The sequence below is a fragment of the Sander lucioperca genome, chromosome 10, assembly GCF_008315115.2.
Source record: "Sander lucioperca isolate FBNREF2018 chromosome 10, SLUC_FBN_1.2, whole genome shotgun sequence".
Classification (NCBI taxonomy): domain Eukaryota; kingdom Metazoa; phylum Chordata; class Actinopteri; order Perciformes; family Percidae; genus Sander; species Sander lucioperca.
In genome coordinates, this window is record NC_050182.1 from 32,016,114 (window position 1) to 32,041,326 (window position 25,213).

The 25,213-nt window shown below is 41.6% G+C and overlaps 1 protein-coding gene across 1 annotated transcript in view; it reads left to right on the forward strand.

Moving 5' to 3' along the window:
- Positions 1-1,365: 1,365 nt before the first annotated feature.
- Positions 1,366-25,213, forward strand: part of LOC116049772 — a 34,366-nt gene continuing 10,518 nt past the window's right edge. Inside the window, exons 1-10 of the mRNA XM_036006525.1 lie at positions 1,366-1,423; positions 1,861-1,878; positions 11,110-11,174; positions 14,820-15,108; positions 17,831-17,994; positions 18,168-18,456; positions 21,155-21,318; positions 21,498-21,780; positions 24,482-24,645; positions 24,819-25,107. Coding sequence (XP_035862418.1) covers positions 11,111-11,174; positions 14,820-15,108; positions 17,831-17,994; positions 18,168-18,456; positions 21,155-21,318; positions 21,498-21,780; positions 24,482-24,645; positions 24,819-25,107 — 1,706 coding nt within the window. The 5' untranslated portion in view covers positions 1,366-1,423; positions 1,861-1,878; position 11,110. The remainder of the gene's footprint in view (positions 1,424-1,860; positions 1,879-11,109; positions 11,175-14,819; positions 15,109-17,830; positions 17,995-18,167; positions 18,457-21,154; positions 21,319-21,497; positions 21,781-24,481; positions 24,646-24,818; positions 25,108-25,213) is intronic.

The following is a 25,213-nucleotide window of genomic DNA, read 5'->3' on the forward strand; positions in this document are numbered from 1 at the left end:
TTAACAATCATTACCATCCTTAACTGAAGTTTAAAATACATGTCCAAATACATACATCACTATCAATTTCCAATGCCATATGATAATTCCTGTGTGATAATGTCTCCAAATTATCGCTGAGCATTTGACCAAGGACCAGATGGTGTGTACATCAACCATATCACACATTTTATTACTGTCCGCTCTTCTAACAAGAGGTTAAGTACTTAGAGACAGCAGTCACTGCACACTCTGGAGTGTGTCCCATATGGGAGACTGTCAGCCAGTCAGTGGCCAGAATAATGTCTGGCTGATTTGACTGCTCTCTAACAAGGCAATATGTCAACATGTCACCAGGAGATTGAGGCTCTTATTATTACAGTATGTAGCTGGGAAAACACTCACAATATGAACAGGAATCACATGATATTTGAATAGCAGGCAAACCGCAAAAAAGATCTGTTTAAAACTAATGCAAGGATTAAAAAACCCACACACATCAGACCTAAGATAAACAAGTCAGGTCAGCAGACCGTGGCATCATTAGAAAAGCAGGCCTGACCTACGTGGCTATGTGGCTTGTCACATGCAAACACACCAATACACACACACACAAACACACCCACCCCAATAAATACACACACACACACACACACACACACACACACACTAGAGAATATAATGCAAGGAAGATGGGGTTTAAACAGAAAACAGGAAAACTAGGACAGGGACTGAATAGCAGGTTAGAGGTTGGAAAGAGGAATGGTGTTACTACTTATTTCTACCCCATTAAAGGACAATTCCAGCGTAAAATGAACATAGGGCTTAATAACATATGTGTACCGAGTCGAACGTTCTCTGGGATCTGTTTTCATGCTAATCGAATGCATCTCTAGCTTTTAACAAGCTACCGCAAAACCGGTGATTAGCTGCTAACGCTAGCTTTCGGGGCAGAGGGTAAATCACTGCTTTCTACCACTAACAAGGCTCAAAATAGCACCACACTTAAACGGTAGCATAATGAGGGTCCCTACATGCAAACCGAAGCATTGAGAACTTTGTACAGACAGTTTATTAAAAAGATAGTTTATAAAGACAGTAGCGTTCGTGTTTACATTTGGCCGCCATCTTAGCATGAAAACAGATCCCAGAGAACGTTCGACTCGGTACACATATGTTATTAACGCCTAGGTTCATTTTACGCCGGAATTGTCATTTAATATCAATGAGGGTTGGCTAAAATTGGGCCATTATTTGAACAGGCAGGGTGTGTCCTCTTAAGATATGAAGATGAATAGGATACAAAAACAACACTTATTTGACCAGGGTTTAAATTAAACAAGCAGTTGTCAATCATGCTCTGCAAAAAAAAGTATAAAAAGGAATTGCTCTCTATGCACGCATGCAAATCACAGGTGCTTCCAGGACGCACGATAGCTTCCAGGTAAGTGGTTAGTAGAATTACTGATCAACTTCATTCTAACTTTCTTTCCATTTTCCATGTGTAACTGTAAAAAGTGAACTACATCAAATACCACTTTACATTACAGCTTGGTAATGACAAGGTAATAATCATACATGTGTGAAAATAAAAAAAATGTTAAGGTCTGAATGTGCATCAGAGCTAGGGTTAAGCTTTCAGAAGATTCGGCTTTGCACAATTCAGCAGGAAGAGTAAAAAGAAGAGTTTGATTTTGAACTGTAAAATAACAATACATAAATACAACATGACTAATATACATACTTATAACCAAGTGATACTAATGTTTATGTGCATTTTACTAATGTTGAAGTTATTACCCTTTATATTGTTGTGATCATGTCCCTTTTTTCTTTTTTCTTACTCTTTATTCATATTTGGGACCTTGATGTCTGGATCAGGACAGATATCCTATAAGGGTAAGTTAGATCCAACAATGTGTTAGTTAAATGTTTTGTCTGAAACTGTTCTAGAAGGGATAGAGATTACTTCAGAGGGAAAACATGGGATTAAATGAATTTAAAATAAAAGTTATTGCAATAAACAAAGAAACAAACAAGAAGAAACACCGACAGTTAATGTTGAACTGTCGGCAGGAGACATCATTTTCTGTACATTCCTATGTACAGCATGCTTATGCGTATTTCAATTTTGTGCCGTGTGGACCCCACCACCAACTATTGAAAATAACACACAGACATTAACTATAAGTAATTATTGAATATTTAGAACAAGTGTTGTAGAGATAACTCTGATTATATAATGTGCTCTGAACTGATGCACAATTTTCTGCCCCACCCTATCTCTTGACAACATTTACCACAAACGTAACATTGTCATAACTCAAATTACAACACATAGTCCCATCCTCAATAACGTTTTTAATCGGTTTTCACCAGATTAGTTGTCAATGTCTTCTTAAAGAAAATGCACAAAGGCCCCTTTTAATGGCTTGTGTTTTGTCAATGATTTCATCATTTTTTAATCATCAACAATTTAGACCAATTTTACATCCATCTGGTCCACCTACCTTCCAGTTTTTAAATAAAATCATATAAGGACGATTGAAATTCTGACTTATATATATGTATATTTCTCACTAACCTCCCAGTCTAATATCACTAGTGACCATTAACAGATGCACTGCTTTAATTAAGATTCACTTTTCTTTTGTTGAGGACGGGGTTTAAATAAGGACTAGAAAAATGTGTTTCCTGCAGAAAATGCGTGTGAATGCTGAATAGCTAAATTGCAAAAGCTAAACTGGATTAATAGCTTAAAGGTGCACCACGCACAGTTCGACAATTAATAATGACAACAATGTATAAACCGCTCCATTACCTTGTACAGGAGAAGCTCGCAGGCAGTTTCGACTTACACTAGCTGTTTAAGTTTAATTACTAATGTTAACTAGCATTTTAGTTAGCAATAATTAGCCTGTGCCTATGTTATCTCCTTACATATACCTACGCTCTCCGTCTCTGCAAGATTGGGAATGATTGAGATTTCTCTTGGCCCAGCTACCAGAAGACTTCCAACTTTCAGACAGGTTGCTCACATCACATTTACATCATCTCTCTCAGTTGGAGGCTGCACAGTAACGTTCAGCCATCACCGGAAAAGTGCTTCTAATATCCTTCACTGGTCTCCGTCCAGAGCAACGGGATCTGTTGGTCCAGTTTATATACTGTCTATGACGGAAACATGGGGGGAGGGGCGAGCTTGCTCTGTTTTGTTTGGTATTTACTTGGAACGTCAACAGAAGTGACGTCATGCGGGGCGGCCTCTAGCTCACCCAGTAAGAGCGTTCGCCCCATGTTGGCTGAGTCCTGCAGCGGCGCAGGGTTCAAATCCGACCTGCTGCCCTTTGCTGAGTGTCTTCCCCCATCTCTCCCCCCCTTTCATGCCTATCCACTTTCAAATAAAGGAAAAAAAGCCCCAAAAAATAATCTTAAAAAAAATAAAGAAGTGACGTCATGCAGGAACTCATAGTGCACCTTTAAAGGCGCGCTCCTGCATGGTCACTTCTGTTGACAGAACACTGAATGTGTTTTTTTGTAACTTTCAACTTGAAACACGTTGCAGGTTTAATCGGTCGCGATTCGGCTGTGGCTCATGTAGCGATTCAACGTGTCCGCTTTTTCATGTAGCAGTCACACATCGTGGTAGTTTTAGGCAATGTGGCCCAGGTGGTAGAAGCAGGGAACCCAGCTGAGCAGCGCGCCGGAGAAATGTGCACAACAAAGCAACGTGCTGGAGAGCCCCTACCTGTAAACACATGTTGCAGCGCGGCTCGGCTGCGGCTCATCTAGAGATTCAACGTCATCTTTTTCTTCATGTGCATGTAGGCTAGACAGCAAAGAGTTCAGTTTTTGGAACCTGTAGCCGGGAACCGCAGTCAATGAGCCTTGTAGGGATTCAGCAACTCCCAGCCCCTGCTGCTGTACTGTGTGGGGACACACAGAGATGTCCCAATTTATAGATAGGTATGCATAAGGAGTACAAATGGCTGCGTAAAACAATTGAATTCAGAACATTTTGCCAACTACACAATTTCTAACTTCTAGTATAAGCCATGCCCACGTTGGGAATAAGCCGGACACAGCTAAAAATATATATATATTTTTTTAAAGTACTCATATTATGCTCATTTTCAGTTTCATAATTGTATTTAGAGGTTGTACCAGAATAGGTTTATGTGGTTTGATTTTCAAAAAACACCATATTTTTGTTGTACTGCACATTGCTGCAGCTCCTCTTCAAGAACCCTGTGTGTTGAGCTCTCTGTTTTAGCTACAGAGTAAGACCATAGACAGTATATAAGAATGGACCAACAGATCCCATTGCTCTGGGCGGAGACCAGTGAAGGCCAATAGAAGCACTTTTCTGGTGATGGCTAGGGTTACTGCGCAGCCTCCAACTGAGAGAGACGACGTAAATGTGCCGTGAGCAACGTGTCTGAAAGTTGTAAGTCTTCTGGTAGCTGTGCCAAGAAAAATCTCAGTCATTCCCAATCTAGCAGAGACGGAGAGCGTAGGTATATGTAAGGAGATAACATAGGCACAGGCTAATTATTGCTAACTAAAATGCTAGTACAAGGTAATGGAGCCTTTTATACATTGTTGTGTTTCTTTAGAAATAAACAATGGACAAATAGAGTCTTTACACGCTTCAGATGTAAAGTTATTCGCTGTCAAAGTGGCGCCAAAATGAATGGCAGTCAATGGAATGCTAACGGGAGGTGATGGCTTTGTAGCATTAAAATGGCGCCATAGGAGGTTCGCGGTCCGAGGAGAGGCTTACCCCTTTGAGTGAGACATCTCACTTCTGTTCCATCTTTGTTGGGAGTCGCACATGCGCAGTAACTAGGTCAGCACAGCTAGCTAGTCAGATGCAGAGTATGAGGGCGTGCCACGCTAGCAGCTAGGCGAGCATTATAACGTGTGTTACAAATGCCGTTTTTCCATTACATGGTACCTGCTCAACTCGCCTCGACTCTACTTGCATTTTTTGGTTTTCCATTATGAAAAAAAGTCCCTGGTACCTGCTAACCAGACATGTATAAAGTATTACAGACCCATACTTGGGTAAAACTACAAGTGCTCTATCAAAAAAGTGACTTGAGTAGAAGTTGAAGTGCTCTTTAAGCACCACACTTAAGTAGAAATACTAAAGTATTCAACATTTTTTGTACTTAGGTATTGCAAGTAGTTTATTTTAAAATGTACTACTCAAGTACTGAAAGTAAAAGTACAAGTATTGTGTTATGTAGTTATTAAAGAAAGCAGTCAAAAGTTTGAATATCATATTGTTTATATTATGTCAAATGTTTAGCCAAGGCTGTAGCCAAAGGAATTAACAAATATTAAATATATTATATTAAAAATAACAAATATTAACAAATACTGAAATAAAATGTACAATTATCACACTGTGCAAGTAAAATGAACATCCTCTCCAGCACAGTAACGATTAAAGCCCTAAAAAACATATCACACACTAGCTAGTAACATGTGTGATGAACAGGAAAGTTAGCAAGCTAGCAAAGTACAGATAAACCAACAGCTTCACATCACAGGGTAAAACGGTTAACATTCAGTACTCATGGCAGACTGAAACAACTCAGGAATAGCTTAACAATAGCTAAATAGAAAGAGTACAAACTTACATCGTCTCTGACTTCTGAACAGGCGATCTCGGGGATTTCTTACGTAACTTACGTAATTAGCGTACGTAACTAATGTAGCCGTAACTACACACACTGTAACATACACAGTCTCCGTAGCGTGTGGAATTCACAACAGTAACAAGTAACACTGCAGCACATAAAAAATCGAATATATGTGCTCAAGTAAAAGTGGAAGTTGGAGAAAAAAAATAATATTCCAGTAGAGTACAGATACAGCCTTTTGGTACTTAAAGGTGCAATATGTAATACTGACAGCTAGTGTTTAAAATAGTTACTGCAGTACAAATTCAAAATGCTGGATAGAGTCGTCTCCCCCGCCCCCTCCTCCCCAGACTCGAAGTTCACGTTGGTTGCCAGGCTGAGACCGCAGCATCCACAACAATGTTGCTAGACGCTTGTCTCACATAGCCAGACATTACTCCACAGCACAGCGGAGTAGCTAACGTTAGATGCTGGCTATATTGACAGTCATAAAAGCCCGTGCTCACGTGGAGCTCTGTACCCAACTGACAGACACACTTTTTCGGCTTAGAATTACAGTAGGAACCGCTAAAAATACCACTACCTTGCCGTCCTTTTCCACCCGACTGAACACACTTTATTGGCTTAGAATTACGGCAACAATCGCTAAACACACTGCAAACTCAAAGTCCTCTCTTTCCGATTTACAGCCCCCCTCTCTTGGCTTCAAATAACTCACCGTTGTCAGCTACAGCCGCTGAACAGGCTACACGTTGTAAACAGCTGTGGCTGCTTGCCTGGTCCTCCGGTAATGTTAGCTAGCAGTTAGCAGGGTTAGCATGGCGGCGTTAGCCAGGACCAGTCGGGATCAATTCACTGGCTGTGTCTCAATTGTTTTTGCGAGTAACCAACTCGGGTACTCTAGCTATATAATTCAATGTGAGTAGCTACACAAATGTTGAAATGACATAAAATGCCCGTTCCTAGTAGCTGTGATAAATTAGCCTGAAGCTAATGCTTACCTGTTCTGGAGGGAATTAGCCAACTCTGCGTCCTTTTGGGCTCTAAGCTGTCTCCATCTTTCAAATACATCTCCAATATTTACCCAGATGGGTTTGCTACGTCTCTGGTCACGCAACTATTAGAAACATGCCGTTTTTTTTGTCAGGTAAAATCAATCTCCGTTGATCCTGTTTGTTTGTTTGCTGCTTTTATGGCTGTACTAACCTTACAGCTGTAGCGCGCTGGGTTTACATGTTTACAGGTATATCTGGCAACCCGGCCTGGCTGTCAAACTGGGCAGTTGATAACAACAAACAGGCCAAAACACAAACAGAAATTCCATCACGGAACGGAAATTTCAAAAGGAGAAAATACTGGCATTAGCATTGTTGTCAGAAAAGATAGTATTTCAACTTAGCATGTTTCCTTAAAAGGTCCCATGACATGGTGCTCTTTGGATGCTTTTATATAGACCTTAGTGGTCCCCTAATACTGTAGCTGAAGTCTCTTTCCCGAAATTCAGCCTTGGTGCAGAATTACAGCCACTAGAGCCAGTCCCACAATGAGCTTTCCTTAGTATGAACCATTTCTGTGTCTGTAGCTATTGAGGAGGGGCAAGGTGGAGGGGGGTGGGGGGGTGTAGCCTTGACCAACTGCCACTTTGCTCGTTTGAAAGCCATGATGCTCTCTCTCATGGGTGGGCCAAATTCTCTGGGTGGGTAAAGCAGAGAAAGGGGAGATAACCTTCCTCCTCATGACCTCATAAGGAGCAAGATTCCAGATCAGCCCATCTGAGCTTTCATTTTCTCAAAGGCAGAGCAGGATACCCAGGGCTCGGTTTACACCTATTGCCATTTCTAGCCACTGGGGGACCATAGGCAGGCTGGGGGAACGCATATTAATGTTAAAAAACTTCATGAAGTGAAATTTTCATGCCATGGGACCTTTAATATCTGATGACGCATTGGGGTCATTTTTGGATTTATTACAGTAAATATATTACATATTGGACCTTTAAGTACAGTAGTGAAGTAGTTCTACTTCGTTACTATACATCTCTGCTGCAAACAGGTACTTTTTTTAGTATCACCTCCGTCGAGGTTCCAAGCGAGCTGAGGCGATACCAAAAAGGTGACGTGAAAACCTGCAGACTACTGATTGGTTGGAGAGAATCGTCACTAATCACTGTGTCATCATTGCTAGCGACAGACGGGGGTGTCCTGAACAAACCCGCCATTTTTAAATAGTTTAGCCAGCTGTGTTTGTTTTTGCTGCCTCCAGCTTCTTTTGAAACAAAATGTGTCTTCTGGCTGTGGCAACAGACACATGCTGAGAATAAAAACCAACACACCTTCGACGTTCTGTGTGTGTGTCGCGTTAGGTCACAGCAGTTTCCTGCGGCATCGCTATGATGACCAGCAATGCTCGCCTCACACATGAGGCAGTACAATAACCCTGCAATGGAAAAAGGAGGACGGGGCTCCGCGGCCGAGTCGAGTTGAGTCGAGCCGAGTCGAGCATGTACCATGTAATGGAAAAACGGCAAAAGTGACGCACGTTTGTCAAGGAAGTAAAGGCTGGACTACAATAGAGCTGTTTGGAGCAGTTTATGAACAGTGTTTTCTGTTGGAGATGGTAAGTCCCTTTGGTGTGGACTTTGGGCTTTTTCACTTTGTAAATCTATAACGTGAACAAAAAGATGTATAACACAATAAAGGAAAGGGAAAAAGCCAAAAAGCATAATATGAGCACTTTAAGAGATAAACTGATACAGATAAACATAGGGCCTTTCCTATTTCCTAAATTTGTACCTCCTCGACTCCTCGATCCTCGATACTCCGACATCGAAGAGTAAGAATCAAGAATCGAGGAGGCTCCTCCAAGGAGTTAAAAATCAAGGATACACTGATGTATCCTTGCAGAAGACTTTTCACTCGCCGCATGAAAACGTAGAGGCATTCCAGAGTGAGAGGAGGAGAGAGAGAGAGAAAAGGAGAGAGAAAGAGAAAAGGAGAGAGAGAGAGAGAGATAATATCCGTGGCTCCATGGTTAATCCAACGTTAAGGATCGGGCCGATCATAGTTTACAAATTATCATTCTGATTAATAGTGGGTGGGTGAAATAATACACAATCAACGAGGAATATATTATTAACATTCTCTAAAAGGTGAACATAACAGAGCTGCTGTCGGACAGACAATTTACCAGGATTATTTCAGAATCTAAAAGGTCTAGTTCCGTTTACTCTGTCCAGTTTATAATTAAAGTTAGTTTTACTGCTTAAATATCCAACGATATCAGTTGCAGTGGCATTTCTGCACGCATGGAAACTTTTACAAACAACATCTCTAATCATTAAAGTAAATTGTTATAGAAAACACATACATTAACACACTACGTCATTTAACCCTTGTGTTGTCTTCCCCTCAACTATGAAAAAAACACTTTTGTTTTTTTCCAACATTTTTATCACTTTTTCTATTGTTTTTGTTGCTTTGTCTGACGATTTATCGCTTATTTTCCAACGTTTTTGTCACTATTTCGAAGTTTTGGGCGCTTTCTCAAACTTTGACATTTTCTTCCGGTGTTTTTTAAGTTTTTATGGTTTTTGTCGCTTTTTTTCAACATTTTTCACACTTCTCCCAACGTTTTGTCATTTTTTTTTGACATTTTCGGCACTTATTTTAACGTCCCATATTTCTGATATAAAAAAAACTTGGTCAAAGTTGACCCGAGGACAACATGAGGGTTAAAATGCAACGGAGCCTGCAGGGACAGCCGAGGGCCGGTGAAACATCCATGCGGGTCTCTAAATCGGAGAAAATAATTGATTCAGGTGAGTGGAACGTGGTAGATGTTAAGCTTGTTCGGATAAAGATCCGATCCACGCAGCTAGAGTACGTTTGTGTGCATAATATATGCCTAGCCTTTATATTTGTATAATTCTTTTCATACAAACATTTGTAGTGTTTTACACTAAATATACAGTGGTGCTCATAAGTTTATGAACCCATGCTTTTGGAAATTGATCTTAATGCCTTAATTAAAAAAATTAGGAAAAATCCAACCTTTAAGAACACCAATTTTCTTTGTGAATGAATAATGTATCATAAAACACCCCTATGTTAAATTCCCATAGAGGCAGGCAGATTTCTATTTTTAAAGGCCAGTTATTTCATGGATCCAGGATACTATGTATCCTGATAAAGTTCCTTGGCCTTTGGAATTAAAATAGCCCCACATCATCACATACCCTTCACCATACCTAGAGATTGACATGGTTTTTATTTCAGTTAGCCTATTAGCTGGTTTGATTTGCATTGAGAGATGATTTTATGGAAAGTACCCCATGCCAATCTCTAGGTATGGTGAAGGGTATGTGATGATGTGGGGCTATTTTAATTCCAAAGGCCAAGGGAACTTTATCAGGATACATAGTATCCTGGATCCATGAAATAACTGGCCTTTAAAAATGAAAATCTGCCTGCCTCTATGGGAATTTAACATAGGAGTGTACTTAGTTATGCCTTTTATTTATTTACGATACATTATTCATTCACAAAGAACATTGGTGTCCTTAAAGGTTGGATTTTTCCTATTTTTTTTAATTAAGGCATTAAAATCAATTTCCAAAAGATGATTTTTTATTCCTATTTTTAGTCAACTTTAGCATGGGTTCATAAACTTATGAGCACCACTGTATAACCATGTATGTAGGCCATAGGCTATTATGAATATACTGTATAGGCCTATCTGTGTGTGTGTGTGTGTGTGTGTGTGTGTGTGTGTGGGTGTGTCTGTGTTAAATACAACAAATAAAAATGTACAACCCCCGTACATGCTCATCTACGTTGTGAATTAAATTCAAAGTAAATATATAGAAGTTCTTATGAACACTTCTGCTCCTCTGACAGAGATCATAAAATGCAGCGTATGACAAAACAATAGACAGCTGATGCAGTGGTGCTGCTCGTCATATTTAATTGACGTTGCTTTTAATGACGGCTCGGAGGCAGAGATGTCTCGTGTTTGTTAAATGCCTGTTGCCTCGACTCCTCTCTCCTCGCGGCTCTTCCTCGACTCCTCAGCTCGAATCTCCTGTGGGCGGGACTAAGACTCGAGGAGGGGAATCGAGGAGAGGAATCTGGGATGCACAAACTGGGAAATGGTAAAGGCCCATAGCAGCTTTGTGTTCCAACCCCAGACTAGACATTCACAAGACACTTAATGGCTGGATCCCTTGATGTTTTAGGGAGGGGGAGAAGGTGCGGTGCAAGCAAAATACACAGAAACAGGTCGATTTGGGCATGTTTCTATAAAGATGGCAATGGTATAAGATGGAGTGTGGCTTCTTTATTGACCTTAAAATGAGACAAGCAAATGTTCCTCTTTAAAATATTTGTGTGCGTGTATTACGTTTGCGTGTTTAAAAACAATAATGCATAGGTATTTTATTTAATGTTTAATAACATTTTATGAGTGTGAATGTCCTCCACAGGATGATGACTCCATCTGCGGTCTTTGTCTTGTTGGCTGTTCTAGGACAGACAAATGGCCATTTTGGTGAGATTATTCTTTAATTGGTTGAATCAAATTATTGATATTTCCCCAATAAATTCACATTTTAATATTTAATGGATATATTTAATATGTGTGCCCATCTATCTATCATCAATCTTATCATATTCCATAACTAAACACTGCACCAACTGGTGATTTGTACCATATAAAGATGACTTTGAGCAGACACATTCAAAGTTCAATCAAATACTGTATGCTCACTGCAGGGTTTCCCGCAGCACTTTGCAGCTAAGCAACACACGCCTGCCACCTTAACTACGTCATCAAAAAAAAAATGTATATGAGCAATATCTCCCTTTCATTCCAAACCGTGACCAACGCCAGTCTCCCTTCTCTGCAGTACACATGAAAAAACAAAAAACATGCCATGAATTGGAAAATAATCAGTTTTTACAATCTTTAAATATGTGATATGCCACCGAATCGTGTGATGCGTCCGAACAGCGGCATCTGATGGTTGAATGTCATCGCGCTATCTATCATCGTTCACCAAACATTCTACAACATTCTTTATCTGGGGAAAAATAAAAAATAAAACATTTTTGGGGGAAGACCAGTAGCGGAGTGGCAATCGGGAGAGTCAGGACTTTTCCCGGTGGGCCAGTAGTGTTTTGAGGTTGCGAGGGCCGGTCTGATAATAGTTATAAATTGCAAGTTCTTAGCAACACCATCCGGCGGCCTGGTGTGCGGCCGCTGCCCGCTGGTCAAACTGTGCAGCCTCTGCTCAACCCGTACGGCGGGCCGCAGCAGCCTTTTATTTCAATACAAACACAGGCTAATCAGAAAGCACTAACGAAGCGCAGGTCACAACCACGTCTAGGATTTTCAGAAATATAGGGGGATCAGTGAGCGGCCCCTCCCCAATTGGCATAGCCCTGGTCGGCCTAGGACGTAAAGCCATTGTACACCTCTTTTCCTCGTCACGTTTGGAAGTCTATCGGTAACGTTAACAGTGTGTGAATCTAATGATGGAAAGCCAAAAAAGAAAAGGGAAACGTGGCGCTGAGAAGGCCAGACTCAAAAAGGAAAAAAAGGGATTGTGTTGCTGTGCTGTGTGTTGTTCATTAATCCGAACCCCCGAAAATATTTTTAAATATTTGTATAGTGTTGTATAGTTTGTATGGTGTTTGTTAAAACTGCACATTGCAACTGTTATTTAGAAAAGCTTGTTATTTATTAATTAGGGCCCGAGCGCCGACAGCGGCGAAGGCCCTATTGAAACTGAAGGAATTATTATAATTTTCCCGGCAAATGAATTGCCTTTTTGAGGGGCTTAACATATTCAAAAACTCACCAAAATTGGCGGTCGCATCAAGCCTGGTGAAAGTTTACGTATTTTAAGGGTTTTGGGAACAGGCACACAAAAATGGCTCGCTAGCGCCCCCTACAAAGTTAAAAAAAATTGAGCACCTGAAGTGCGTTTAACGTAGACTCATGAAACTTGGTACACATATGTATCATGTCAAGACGTACAAAACACATCATTGGAGCCATGCCCTAAACCCAACAGGAAGTCCGCCATTTTTAATTGAAAGTTCGAAATTAGTGCTATTTTGGACATTTCCACATGTCGTACTTTAACGAACTCCTCCTAGAGATTTCATCCGATCAACTTAAAATTTGGTCTGTGCCATCTTAAGACGTTAAAGATGAAAAGTCATTAAAAGAAAAACTTTTCGTCATAGGGCGTGGCCGTGGCGGGGCGGCCATTTTGTGCGTTTCGCCATCTCAACAGGAAGTGGGGGTAACTCGAGTGTACATTGTCCAATTGGCTCGAAATTGACTCAAAGTCATAACGCCCCCTAGTAGCAACAGGAAGTAGACCTAAAAGTCAAGGTGCTATACTTTAACGAACTTCTCCTAGAGATTTCATCCTATGGACTTCAAATTTGGTCTGTACCATCTCAACATCTTATAGATGAAAAGTTATTAAAAGAAAAACTTTTCGTCAAACGGTGTGAGCGTGGCAGCCATTTTGAGTGTTTAGCGATGAACGAGAAAGTGGCTGTAACTAGAGTGTACATTGTCATATCTGCTTGAAATTTCCCACAATCAACAAGAGTCCAGGCCTGAGGACATCTAGAGGCCAATATTGACTTTTGGTCATAGCGCCCCCCGCTGGCACCAGGAAATCAGCCTTATATGACAAACGTCATCCGATTTACATGAAACTTATGTGTGATCTACATGTGATACTGAGCCGCCCCCTATACTTTAACCACGCCCACTTACTCAGGCCACGCCCCCTTTCATAACATTTGTACCGTTTAAGGTAGAGTCTTGTGTGAGGTGTCATTGAACTCAGGAGAGAGTTGCTTCTTCATTGGTGATGGTTTGGCCCGCCCCCTATGCTTAAGCCACGCCCCCTTTCATGAATGCTGATCCATCTAAGGTAGAGTCTTGTGTGAGGTGTCATTGAACTCAGCAGAGAGTTCCTTCTTCATTGGTGATCGTTTGGCCCGCCCCCTATGCTTAAGCCACACCCCCTTTCATAACATTTGAACGATTTAAGGTTGATCATTGTGTGAGGTATCAATGAAATCAGCAGAGTTCCTTCTTCATTGGTGATGGTTTGGCCCGCCCCCTATGCTTAAGCCACGCCCCCTTTCATAACATTTGAACGATTTAAGGTTGACCATTGTGTGAGGTATCCGTGAACTCAGCAGAGAGTTGCTTCTTCATTGGTGATGGTTAGGCCCGCGCCCTATGGCTAAGCCATGCCCCCTTTCATAACATTTGAACGATTTAAGGTTGACCATTGTGTGAGGTATCAATGAACTCAGCAGAGAGTTCCTTCTTCATTGGTGATGTTTTGGCCCGCCCCCTATGCTTAAGCCACGCCCCCTTTCATAACATTTGAACCGATTAAGGTAGACCCTTGTGTGAGGTATCATTGAACTAAGCAGAGACTTCCTTTTTAATTGGTGATGGGTTGACCCGGCCCCTATCATTTAGCCACGCCCCTTTTTATAACTGGTGACCCATTTAAGGAAGAGTCTTGTGTGAGGTGTCATTGAACTCAGCAGAGAGTTGCTTCTTCATTGGTGATGGTGTGGCCCGCCCCCTATGCTTAAGCCACGCCCCCTTCCATAACATTTGAACCGTTTAAGGTTGACCATTGTGTGAGGTATCAGTGAACTCAGCAGAGAGTTGGTGATGATTTGGCCCGCCCCCTATGTTCAAGCCACGCCCCCTTTCATAAATGCTGAACCATCTAAGGTAGAGTCTTGTGTGAGGTATCATTGAACGCAGCAGGGAGTTCCCTTTTCATTGGTGACGATTTGCGGTGTCTGAGTGCCGCGCAAATGCATGGTCGCAAGGAGCGGCGACCGCCGGTGACCCCGAAGCGCACAGAGGAGCGAGGGCCCGTCCATCGCTGCTTGCAGCTTTAATTATATATTATTATTTAAATGTAATATTGAGTGTTTAATAAATAATTGTTAAATGTAGTACAGAGTCTGTAGTCTATCGCAAAAACAAGCCACCCCCCGGTCTGATGCAAACCCCACCCTACCACCTTAATTAACAAATTTTCTGCCTGTTCTTTGGTGGCAAATATGGTCAGATCAACACATGTAATACGTCTGTGTCTTCCATATATATTTTAATGACACATTTTGTAACTTTGTCCAGATCCTAATATTGCTAAAGGTGGAAACGTGATTCAGTCCTCCCTGGGGTGGAATGGGGTGCCTGAAAGGGCCATTGATGGAAATCGTGCTAGCATTTATGGACAGGAATCCTGTAGCCACACACAAAACGATTTAAAACCATGGTGGAGACTGAACCTCCTGAAGACGTATAAAATCAACACTGTCACCATCACCAACAGAAGAGATTGTTGCCACGAAAGAATCAATGGGGCTGAGATCCGCATTGGAAATTCCCTCAATGACAATGGCAACGATAATCCCAGGTAACAGCACTTTCTGTCTTATATAAGATTCGAACAATTAACATTGGTTGTGCAAGTGACAGGGAATTAGTGCACTGGATATCTACATAACTCCCTAATAGAAAGCCATATTTTTCACAGAAATAGCATGATCAATATTTGACTACAAGCATTGGTAAGATTGACGTATAGTTTGTATGGAGCTAAAAGAGTCTCAATAAAGATAAATACACACACTACATTCACATATGCACACACAGGATTCATACATGCACACACATGATTCATAAATACACACACAGGATACACAAATGCACACAAAATTCACAAATACACACACAAAATTTAAAAAGCACAGAAGATTTACAAATGCATACAAAATTCAGAAATGCACACAACATTCACAAATGCACACAAAATTCAGAAATGCAAACAACATTTACAAATGCACACAAGATTCACAAATGCACAGGACAAGATTCAGAAATGTATTTCTGATGCACACACAAATATATCTTGATTTACAAACTGCTTGCGGTCTGTTAACTTCACTGCATTTGTGTGTGAATTTTGAGACTGCCCTGACTTGGCTCGACACACAAATGCCTTTTTTTAAACAGGGAATGATCTACAACCAATCAGATATCTCCCTTGTTTTAGCCAATCACAAGAACGCACCCCACGTGGGGGATTGTTTACTTATAAGTCAATCACATGAACGCGTTCACACAGCGCTAAATCAATGTGGTGCGGGCGCGGGCTAGCGCGGTGAAGTCATGAGGGGCTTTCCGACCGGAGGGATTGTTGCAGTTCTTAGAACTAAACGTTCCTAGAGCACTTTTGTCGTCGTGTTCCGACAGGAAAAATTAGGGGATTTTTAAGTTCCTCTGGCCTCAGTAGCGTACTTTTTTAGCTCCTACTTCAGAGCAGGGTCTTTTCCCTTTCCCCTTTTCCTAGGTGTACTTGACTGGTCGAACTTATAAGTTACGCACACTGCCAACTCGGAACTTGCAGACGGAGCAACAACCAACAACGGGACATTTGTAACAATTTTCACCATCTTATTCATCATTAAATTCACTTCTGACAACATTTTAGGCGAGAAATCAACTATGTAGAGGTCAAATGTGGGCCGTTTTACGAAAATTGATGGCTAATTGCAAATTAGCGGCCGGTGCTGCCTGTGTTGCTGCCTCGCCGCCCGGCCTGCCTTCCTTCACAGACCCCGGCCTGCTGGGAGGTAGATGGAGCTCCGTCACGGCTGGCAGCCCACGGCACTCCATACCCGCGCAAAGTCACCGTTTTTTGGGTTAATGGACTACCAAACGCCTCTGCCCTGATAGAGCTCCAGGGTCTGCAGCTCCTCTCTTCCTGCTAAATGGCCGCTGTGTGTGAGTGAGAGCGCGGTCAGCGAGCTTGTTACGCCCGCAATCTCTTACTGCAGGTTCCAGTTAATCTCATAATGGATATGTGTGTTGAGTTATTTAAACAAACAATCATGGAAATAAATGCCTCTTGTCCGCGAGTCTCATTGATAGAGCCTGCGGCTGGATGGAGCTCTATCAATGAGAGCTAGCTAGCCTCCTCTTAGACCTCTGAAACGAAACCCCTAATGTTCACAAAAAAGCATTAAATTGAAATCAGACACCATAGTTAGCTTTATAAGACCTTTGGGTAGATGTTCTATAAGTGGCATGACGAAATTCAAACTGTAAATATACGAAAATTATGCCGAAAGTGTAGCAACGATCTTTCCCATAGGATTAAATGGGACACATAGCTAGCCTAGCTAGCAGCTCCTCCTAAGGAGACCCCTAATGTTCACAAAAATGCATTACATTGAAATTGGACACCATAGTTAGCTTTATAAGACCTTGGGGTAGCTATTTTATAAGTGACGTGACGAAATTCAAACTGTAAATATACGAAAGTTATGCCGGCAGCTGGCAGCCAGCCAGCTCCGGAGCTCCGCGGAGCCCCGAGCCCCAGTCGTCCAATAACCGAGAAACGGTGACTTACACTGGGTATGGAGTTTGCCGCTTTCTCGTCAGACTGTGTGGAGCTCCTAAAGTTGAGCAAAACATTACGTGAATTACGAGAATGGATGACTCCACCACCTAGCCCACGCCCGCACCACATTCATATAGCGCTGTGTGAAAGCGTTCATGTGATTGGCTTATAAGTAAACAATCCCCCACGTGGGCTGCGTTCTTGTGATTGGCTAAAACAAGGGAGCTATCTGATTGGTTGTAGATCATTCCCTGTTTAAAAAAAAGGCATTTGTGTGTCGAGCCAAGTCAGGGCAGTCTCAAAATTCACACACAAATGCAGTGAAGTTCACAGACCGCAAGCAGTTTGTAAATCAAGATATATTTGTGTGTGCATTAGAAAAACATTTCTGAATCTTGTCCTGTGCATTTGTGAATCTTGTGTGCATTTGTAAATGTTGTTTGCATTTCTGAATTGTGTTTGCATTTATGAATTGTGTGCATTTGTGAATTTTGTATGCATTTGTGAATCTGCTGTGCTTTTTAAATTTTGTGTGTGTATTTGTGAATTTTGTGCGCATTTGTGTATCCTGTGTGTGTATTTATGAATCATGTGTGTGCATGTATGAATCCTGTGTGTGCATATGTGAATGTAGTGTGTGCATTTATCTTTATTGAGACTCTTTTAGCTCCATAAGTTTGTGTCCGGTCAACCAGTTTTATTCATAATTCTGTTTTATTTTATTGTTTGTCAGATGTGCTGTTATCTCGTCTATCGCAGCTGGGACCTCCGAAACCTTTGTGTGTAATGGAATGGAAGGTCGTTATGTAAACATTGTGATTCCTGGTAGAGCAGAATACCTGACACTGTGTGAGGTGGAAGTCACTGGTCAGCCTTCAGGAAACACTGCTCCAACTGGTGATTTCTACTATATAATGTGACCAATAGATTACTTTGAGCAGACAGTCACATTCAAAGTTCAATCAAATATGCTCACTGCCTGTTCATTGGCAGCACATTTGGTCAGATCAACGCATGTAATATGTCTGTGCCTTCCATAAACTATCTTTAACAACATATTTTGTAACTTTGTCCAGATCCTAATATTGCTAAAGGTGGAAACGTGATTCAGTCCTCCCTGGGGTGGAATGGCGTCCCTGAAAGGGCCATTGATGGAAATCGTGCTAGCATTTATGGACAGGAATCCTGTAGCCACACACAAAACGATTTAAAACCATGGTGGAGACTGGACCTCCTGAAGACGTATAAAATCAACACTGTCACCATCACCAACAGAAAGGATTGTTGCCACGAAAGAATCAATGGGGCTGAGATCCGCATTGGAAATTCCCTCAATGACAATGGCAATGATAATCCCAGGTAACAGCACTTTCTGTCTTATATTAGATTCGAACAATTAACATTGGTTGTGCAAGTGACAGGGAATTAGTGCACTGGATATCTACATAACTCCTTAATAGAAAGCCATATTTTTCACAGAAATAGCATGATCAATATTTGACTACAAGCATTGGTAAGATTGACGTATAGTTTGTATGGAGCTAAAAGAGTCTCAATAAAGATAAATACACACACACTACATTCACATATGCACACACAGGATTCATACATGCACACACATGATTCATAAATACACACAGGATACACAAATGCGCACAAAATTCACAAATACACACACAAAATTTAAAAAGCACAGAAGATTCACAAATGCATACAAAATTCACAAATTCACACAAAATTCAGAAATGCAAACAACATTTACAAATGCACACAAGATTCACAAATGCACAGGACAAGATTCACAAATGTATTTCTGATGCACACACAAATATATCTTGATTTACAAACTGCTTGCGGTCTGTTAACTTCACTGCATTTGTGTGTGAATTTTGAGACTGCCCTGACTTGGCTCGACACACAAATGCCTTTTTTTAAACAGGGAATGATCTACAACCAATCAGATATCTCCCTTGTTTTAGCCAATCACAAGAACGCACCCCACGTGGGGGATTGTTTACTTATAAGCCAATCACATGAACGCGTTCACACAGCGCTATATCAATGTGGTGCGGGCGCGGGCTAGCGCGGTGGAGTCATGAGGGGCTTTCCGACCGGAGGGATTTTTGCAGTTCTTAGAACGTTCCTAGAACACATTTTTCGTCGTGTTCCAACAGGAAATATTTGGGGATTTTTAAGTTCCTCTGGCCTCAGTAGCGTACTTTTTTAGCTCCTACTTCAGAGCAGGGTCTTTTCCCTTTCCCCTTTTCCTAGGTGTACTTGACTGGTCGAACTTATAAGTCACGCACACTGCCAACTCGGAACTTGCAGACGGAGCAACAACCAACAACGGGACATTTGTAACAATTTTCACCATCTTATTCATCATTAAATTCACTTCTGACAACATTTTAGGCGAGAAATCAACTATGTAGAGGTCAAATGTGGGCCGTTTTACGAAAATTGATGGCTAATTGCAAATTAGCGGCCGGTGCTGCCTGTGTTGCTGCCTCGCCGCCCGGCCTGCCTTCCTTCACAGACCCCGGCCTGCTGGGAGGTAGATGGAGCTCCGTCACGGCTGGCAGCCCACGGCACTCCATACCCGCGCAAAGTCACCGTTTTTTGGGTTAATGGACTACCAAACGCCTCTGCCCTGATAGAGCTCCAGGGTCTGCAGCTCCTCTCTTCCTGCTAAATGGCCGCTGTGTGTGAGTGAGAGCGCGGTCAGCGAGCTTGTTACGCCCGCAATCTCTTACTGCAGGTTCCAGTTAATCTCATAATGGATATGTGTGTTGAGTTATTTAAACAAACAATCATGGAAATAAATGCCTCTTGTCCGCGAGTCTCATTGATAGAGCCTGCGGCTGGATGGAGCTCTATCAATGAGAGCTAGCTAGCCTCCTCTTAGACCTCTGAAACGAAACCCCTAATGTTCACAAAAAAGCATTAAATTGAAATCAGACACCATAGTTAGCTTTATAAGACCTTTGGGTAGATGTTCTATAAGTGGCATGACGAAATTCAAACTGTAAATATACGAAAATTATGCCGAAAGTGTAGCAACGATCTTTCCCATAGGATTAAATGGGACACATAGCTAGCCTAGCTAGCAGCTCCTCCTAAGGAGACCCCTAATGTTCACAAAAATGCATTACATTGAAATTGGACACCATAGTTAGCTTTATAAGACCTTGGGGTAGCTATTTTATAAGTGACGTGACGAAATTCAAACTGTAAATATACGAAAGTTATGCCGGCAGCTGGCAGCCAGCCAGCTCCGGAGCTCCGCGGAGCCCCGAGCCCCGGTCGTCCAATAACCGAGAAACGGTGACTTACACTGGGTATGGAGTTTGCCGCTTTCTCGTCAGACTGTGTGGAGCTCCTAAAGTTGAGCAAAACATTACGTGAATTACGAGAATGGATGACTCCACCACCTAGCCCACGCCCGCACCACATTCATATAGCGCTGTGTGAAAGCGTTCATGTGATTGGCTTATAAGTAAACAATCCCCCACGTGGGCTGCGTTCTTGTGATTGGCTAAAACAAGGGAGCTATCTGATTGGTTGTAGATCATTCCCTGTTTAAAAAAAAGGCATTTGTGTGTCGAGCCAAGTCAGGGCAGTCTCAAAATTCACACACAAATGCAGTGAAGTTCACAGACCGCAAGCAGTTTGTAAATCAAGATATATTTGTGTGTGCATTAGAAAAACATTTCTGAATCTTGTCCTGTGCATTTGTGAATCTTGTGTGCATTTGTAAATGTTGTTTGCATTTCTGAATTGTGTTTGCATTTATGAATTGTGTGCATTTGTGAATTTTGTATGCATTTGTGAATCTGCTGTGCTTTTTAAATTTTGTGTGTGTATTTGTGAATTTTGTGCGCATTTGTGTATCCTGTGTGTGTATTTATGAATCATGTGTGTGCATGTATGAATCCTGTGTGTGCATATGTGAATGTAGTGTGTGCATTTATCTTTATTGAGACTCTTTTAGCTCCATAAGTTTGTGTCCGGTCAACCAGTTTTATTCATAATTCTGTTTTATTTTATTGTTTGTCAGATGTGCTGTTATCTCGTCTATCGCAGCTGGGACCTCCGAAACCTTTGTGTGTAATGGAATGGAAGGTCGTTATGTAAACATTGTGATTCCTGGTAGAGCAGAATACCTGACACTGTGTGAGGTGGAAGTCACTGGTCAGCCTTCAGGAAACACTGCTCCAACTGGTGATTTCTACTATATAATGTGACCAATAGATTACTTTGAGCAGACAGTCACATTCAAAGTTCAATCAAATATGCTCACTGCCTGTTCATTGGCAGCACATTTGGTCAGATCAACGCATGTAATATGTCTGTGCCTTCCATAAACTATCTTTAACAACATATTTTGTAACTTTGTCCAGATCCTAATATTGCTAAAGGTGGAAACGTGATTCAGTCCTCCCTGGGGTGGAATGGCGTCCCTGAAAGGGCCATTGATGGAAATCGTGCTAGCATTTATGGACAGGAATCCTGTAGCCACACACAAAACGATTTAAAACCATGGTGGAGACTGGACCTCCTGAAGACGTATAAAATCAACACTGTCACCATCACCAACAGAAAGGATTGTTGCCACGAAAGAATCAATGGGGCTGAGATCCGCATTGGAAATTCCCTCAATGACAATGGCAATGATAATCCCAGGTAACAGCACTTTCTGTCTTATATTAGATTCGAACAATTAACATTGGTTGTGCAAGTGACAGGGAATTAGTGCACTGGATATCTACATAACTCCTTAATAGAAAGCCATATTTTTCACAGAAATAGCATGATCAATATTTGACTACAAGCATTGGTAAGATTGACGTATAGTTTGTATGGAGCTAAAAGAGTCTCAATAAAGATAAATACACACACACTACATTCACATATGCACACACAGGATTCATACATGCACACACATGATTCATAAATACACACAGGATACACAAATGCGCACAAAATTCACAAATACACACACAAAATTTAAAAAGCACAGAAGATTCACAAATGCATACAAAATTCACAAATTCACACAAAATTCAGAAATGCAAACAACATTTACAAATGCACACAAGATTCACAAATGCACAGGACAAGATTCACAAATGTATTTCTGATGCACACACAAATATATCTTGATTTACAAACTGCTTGCGGTCTGTTAACTTCACTGCATTTGTGTGTGAATTTTGAGACTGCCCTGACTTGGCTCGACACACAAATGCCTTTTTTTAAACAGGGAATGATCTACAACCAATCAGATATCTCCCTTGTTTTAGCCAATCACAAGAACGCACCCCACGTGGGGGATTGTTTACTTATAAGCCAATCACATGAACGCGTTCACACAGCGCTATATCAATGTGGTGCGGGCGTGGGCTAGGTGGTGGAGTCATGAGGGGCTTTCCGACTGGAGGGATTTTTGCAGTTCTTAGAACGTTCCTAGAACACATTTTTCGTCGTGTTCCAACAGGAAATATTTGGGGATTTTTAAGTTCCTCTGGCCTCAGTAGCGTACTTTTTTAGCTCCTACTTCAGAGCAGGGTCTTTTCCCTTTCCCCTTTTCCTAGGTGTACTTGACTGGTCGAACTTATAAGTCACGCACACTGCCAACTCGGAACTTGCAGACGGAGCAACAACCAACAACGGGACATTTGTAACAATTTTCACCATCTTATTCATCATTAAATTCACTTCTGACAACATTTTAGGCGAGAAATCAACTATGTAGAGGTCAAATATGGGCCGTTTTACGAAAATTGATGGCTAATTGCAAATTAGCGGCCGGTGCTGCCTGTGTTGCTGCCTCGCCGCCCGGCCTGCCTTCCTTCACAGACCCCGGCCTGCTGGGAGGTAGATGGAGCTCCGTCACGGCTGGCAGCCCACGGCACTCCATACCCGCGCAAAGTCACCGTTTTTTGGGTTAATGGACTACCAAACGCCTCTGCCCTGATAGAGCTCCAGGGTCTGCAGCTCCTCTCTTCCTGCTAAATGGCCGCTGTGTGTGAGTGAGAGCGCGGTCAGCGAGCTTGTTACGCCCGCAATCTCTTACTGCAGGTTCCAGTTAATCTCATAATGGATATGTGTGTTGAGTTATTTAAACAAACAATCATGGAAATAAATGCCTCTTGTCCGCGAGTCTCATTGATAGAGCCTGCGGCTGGATGGAGCTCTATCAATGAGAGCTAGCTAGCCTCCTCTTAGACCTCTGAAACGAAACCCCTAATGTTCACAAAAAAGCATTAAATTGAAATCGGACACCATAGTTAGCTTTATAAGACCTTTGGGTAGATGTTCTATAAGTGGCATGACGAAATTCAAACTGTAAATATACGAAAATTATGCCGAAAGTGTAGCAACGATCTTTCCCATAGGATTAAATGGGACACATAGCTAGCCTAGCTAGCAGCTCCTCCTAAGGAGACCCCTAATGTTCACAAAAATGCATTACATTGAAATTGGACACCATAGTTAGCTTTATAAGACCTTGGGGTAGCTATTTTATAAGTGACGTGATGAAATTCAAACTGTAAATATACGAAAGTTATGCCGGCAGCTGGCAGCCAGCCAGCTCCGGAGCTCCGCGGAGCCCCGAGCCCCAGTCGTCCAATAACCGAGAAACGGTGACTTACACTGGGTATGGAGTTTGCCGCTTTCTCGTCAGACTGTGTGGAGCTCCTAAAGTTGAGCAAAACATTACGTGAATTACGAGAATGGATGACTCCACCACCTAGCCCACGCCCGCACCACATTCATATAGCGCTGTGTGAAAGCGTTCATGTGATTGGCTTATAAGTAAACAATCCCCCACGTGGGGTGCGTTCTTGTGATTGGCTAAAACAAGGGAGCTATCTGATTGGTTGTAGATCATTCCCTGTTTAAAAAAAAAAGGCATTTGTGTGTCGAGCCAAGTCAGGGCAGTCTCAAAATTCACACACAAATGCAGTGAAGTTCACAGACCGCAAGCAGTTTGTAAATCAAGATATATTTGTGTGTGCATTAGAAAAACATTTCTGAATCTTGTCCTGTGCATTTGTGAATCTTGTGTGCATTTGTAAATGTTGTTTGCATTTCTGAATTGTGTTTGCATTTATGAATTTTGTGTGCATTTGTGAATTTTGTATGCATTTGTGAATCTGCTGTGCTTTTTAAATTTTGTGTGTGTATTTGTGAATTTTGTGCGCATTTGTGTATCCTGTGTGTGTATTTATGAATCATGTGTGTGCATGTATGAATCCTGTGTGTGCATATGTGAATGTAGTGTGTGCATTTATCTTTATTGAGACTCTTTTAGCTCCATAAGTTTGTGTCCGGTCAACCAGTTTTATTCATAATTCTGTTTTATTTTATTGTTTGTCAGATGTGCTGTTATCTCGTCTATCGCAGCTGGGACCTCCGAAACCTTTACGTGTAATGGAATGGAAGGTCGTTATGTAAACATTGTGATTCCTGGTAGAGCAGAATACCTGACACTGTGTGAGGTGGAAGTCACTGGTCAGCCTTCAGGAAACACTGCTCCAACTGGTGATTTCTACTATATAATGTGACCAATAGATTACTTTGAGCAGACAGTCACATTCAAAGTTCAATCAAATATGCTCACTGCCTGTTCATTGGCAGAACATTTGGTCAGATCAACACATGTAATATGTCTGTGCCTTCCATAAACTATCTTTAACAACATATTTTGTAACTTTGTCCAGATCCTAATATTGCTAAAGGTGGAAACGTGATTCAGTCCTCCCTGGGGTGGAATGGCGTCCCTGAAAGGGCCATTGATGGAAATCGTGCTAGCATTTATGGACAGGAATCCTGTAGCCACACACAAAATGATTTAAAACCATGGTGGAGACTGGACCTCCTGAAGACGTATAAAATCAAAACTGTCACCATCACCAACAGAAAAGATTGTTGCCACGAAAGAATCAATGGGGCTGAGATCCGCATTGGAAATTCCCTCAATGACAATGGCAACGATAATCCCAGGTAACAGCACTTTCTGTCTTATATTAGATTCGAACAATTAACATTGGTTGTGCAAGTGACAGGGAATTAGTGCACTGGATATCTACATAACTCTAATAGAAAGTAT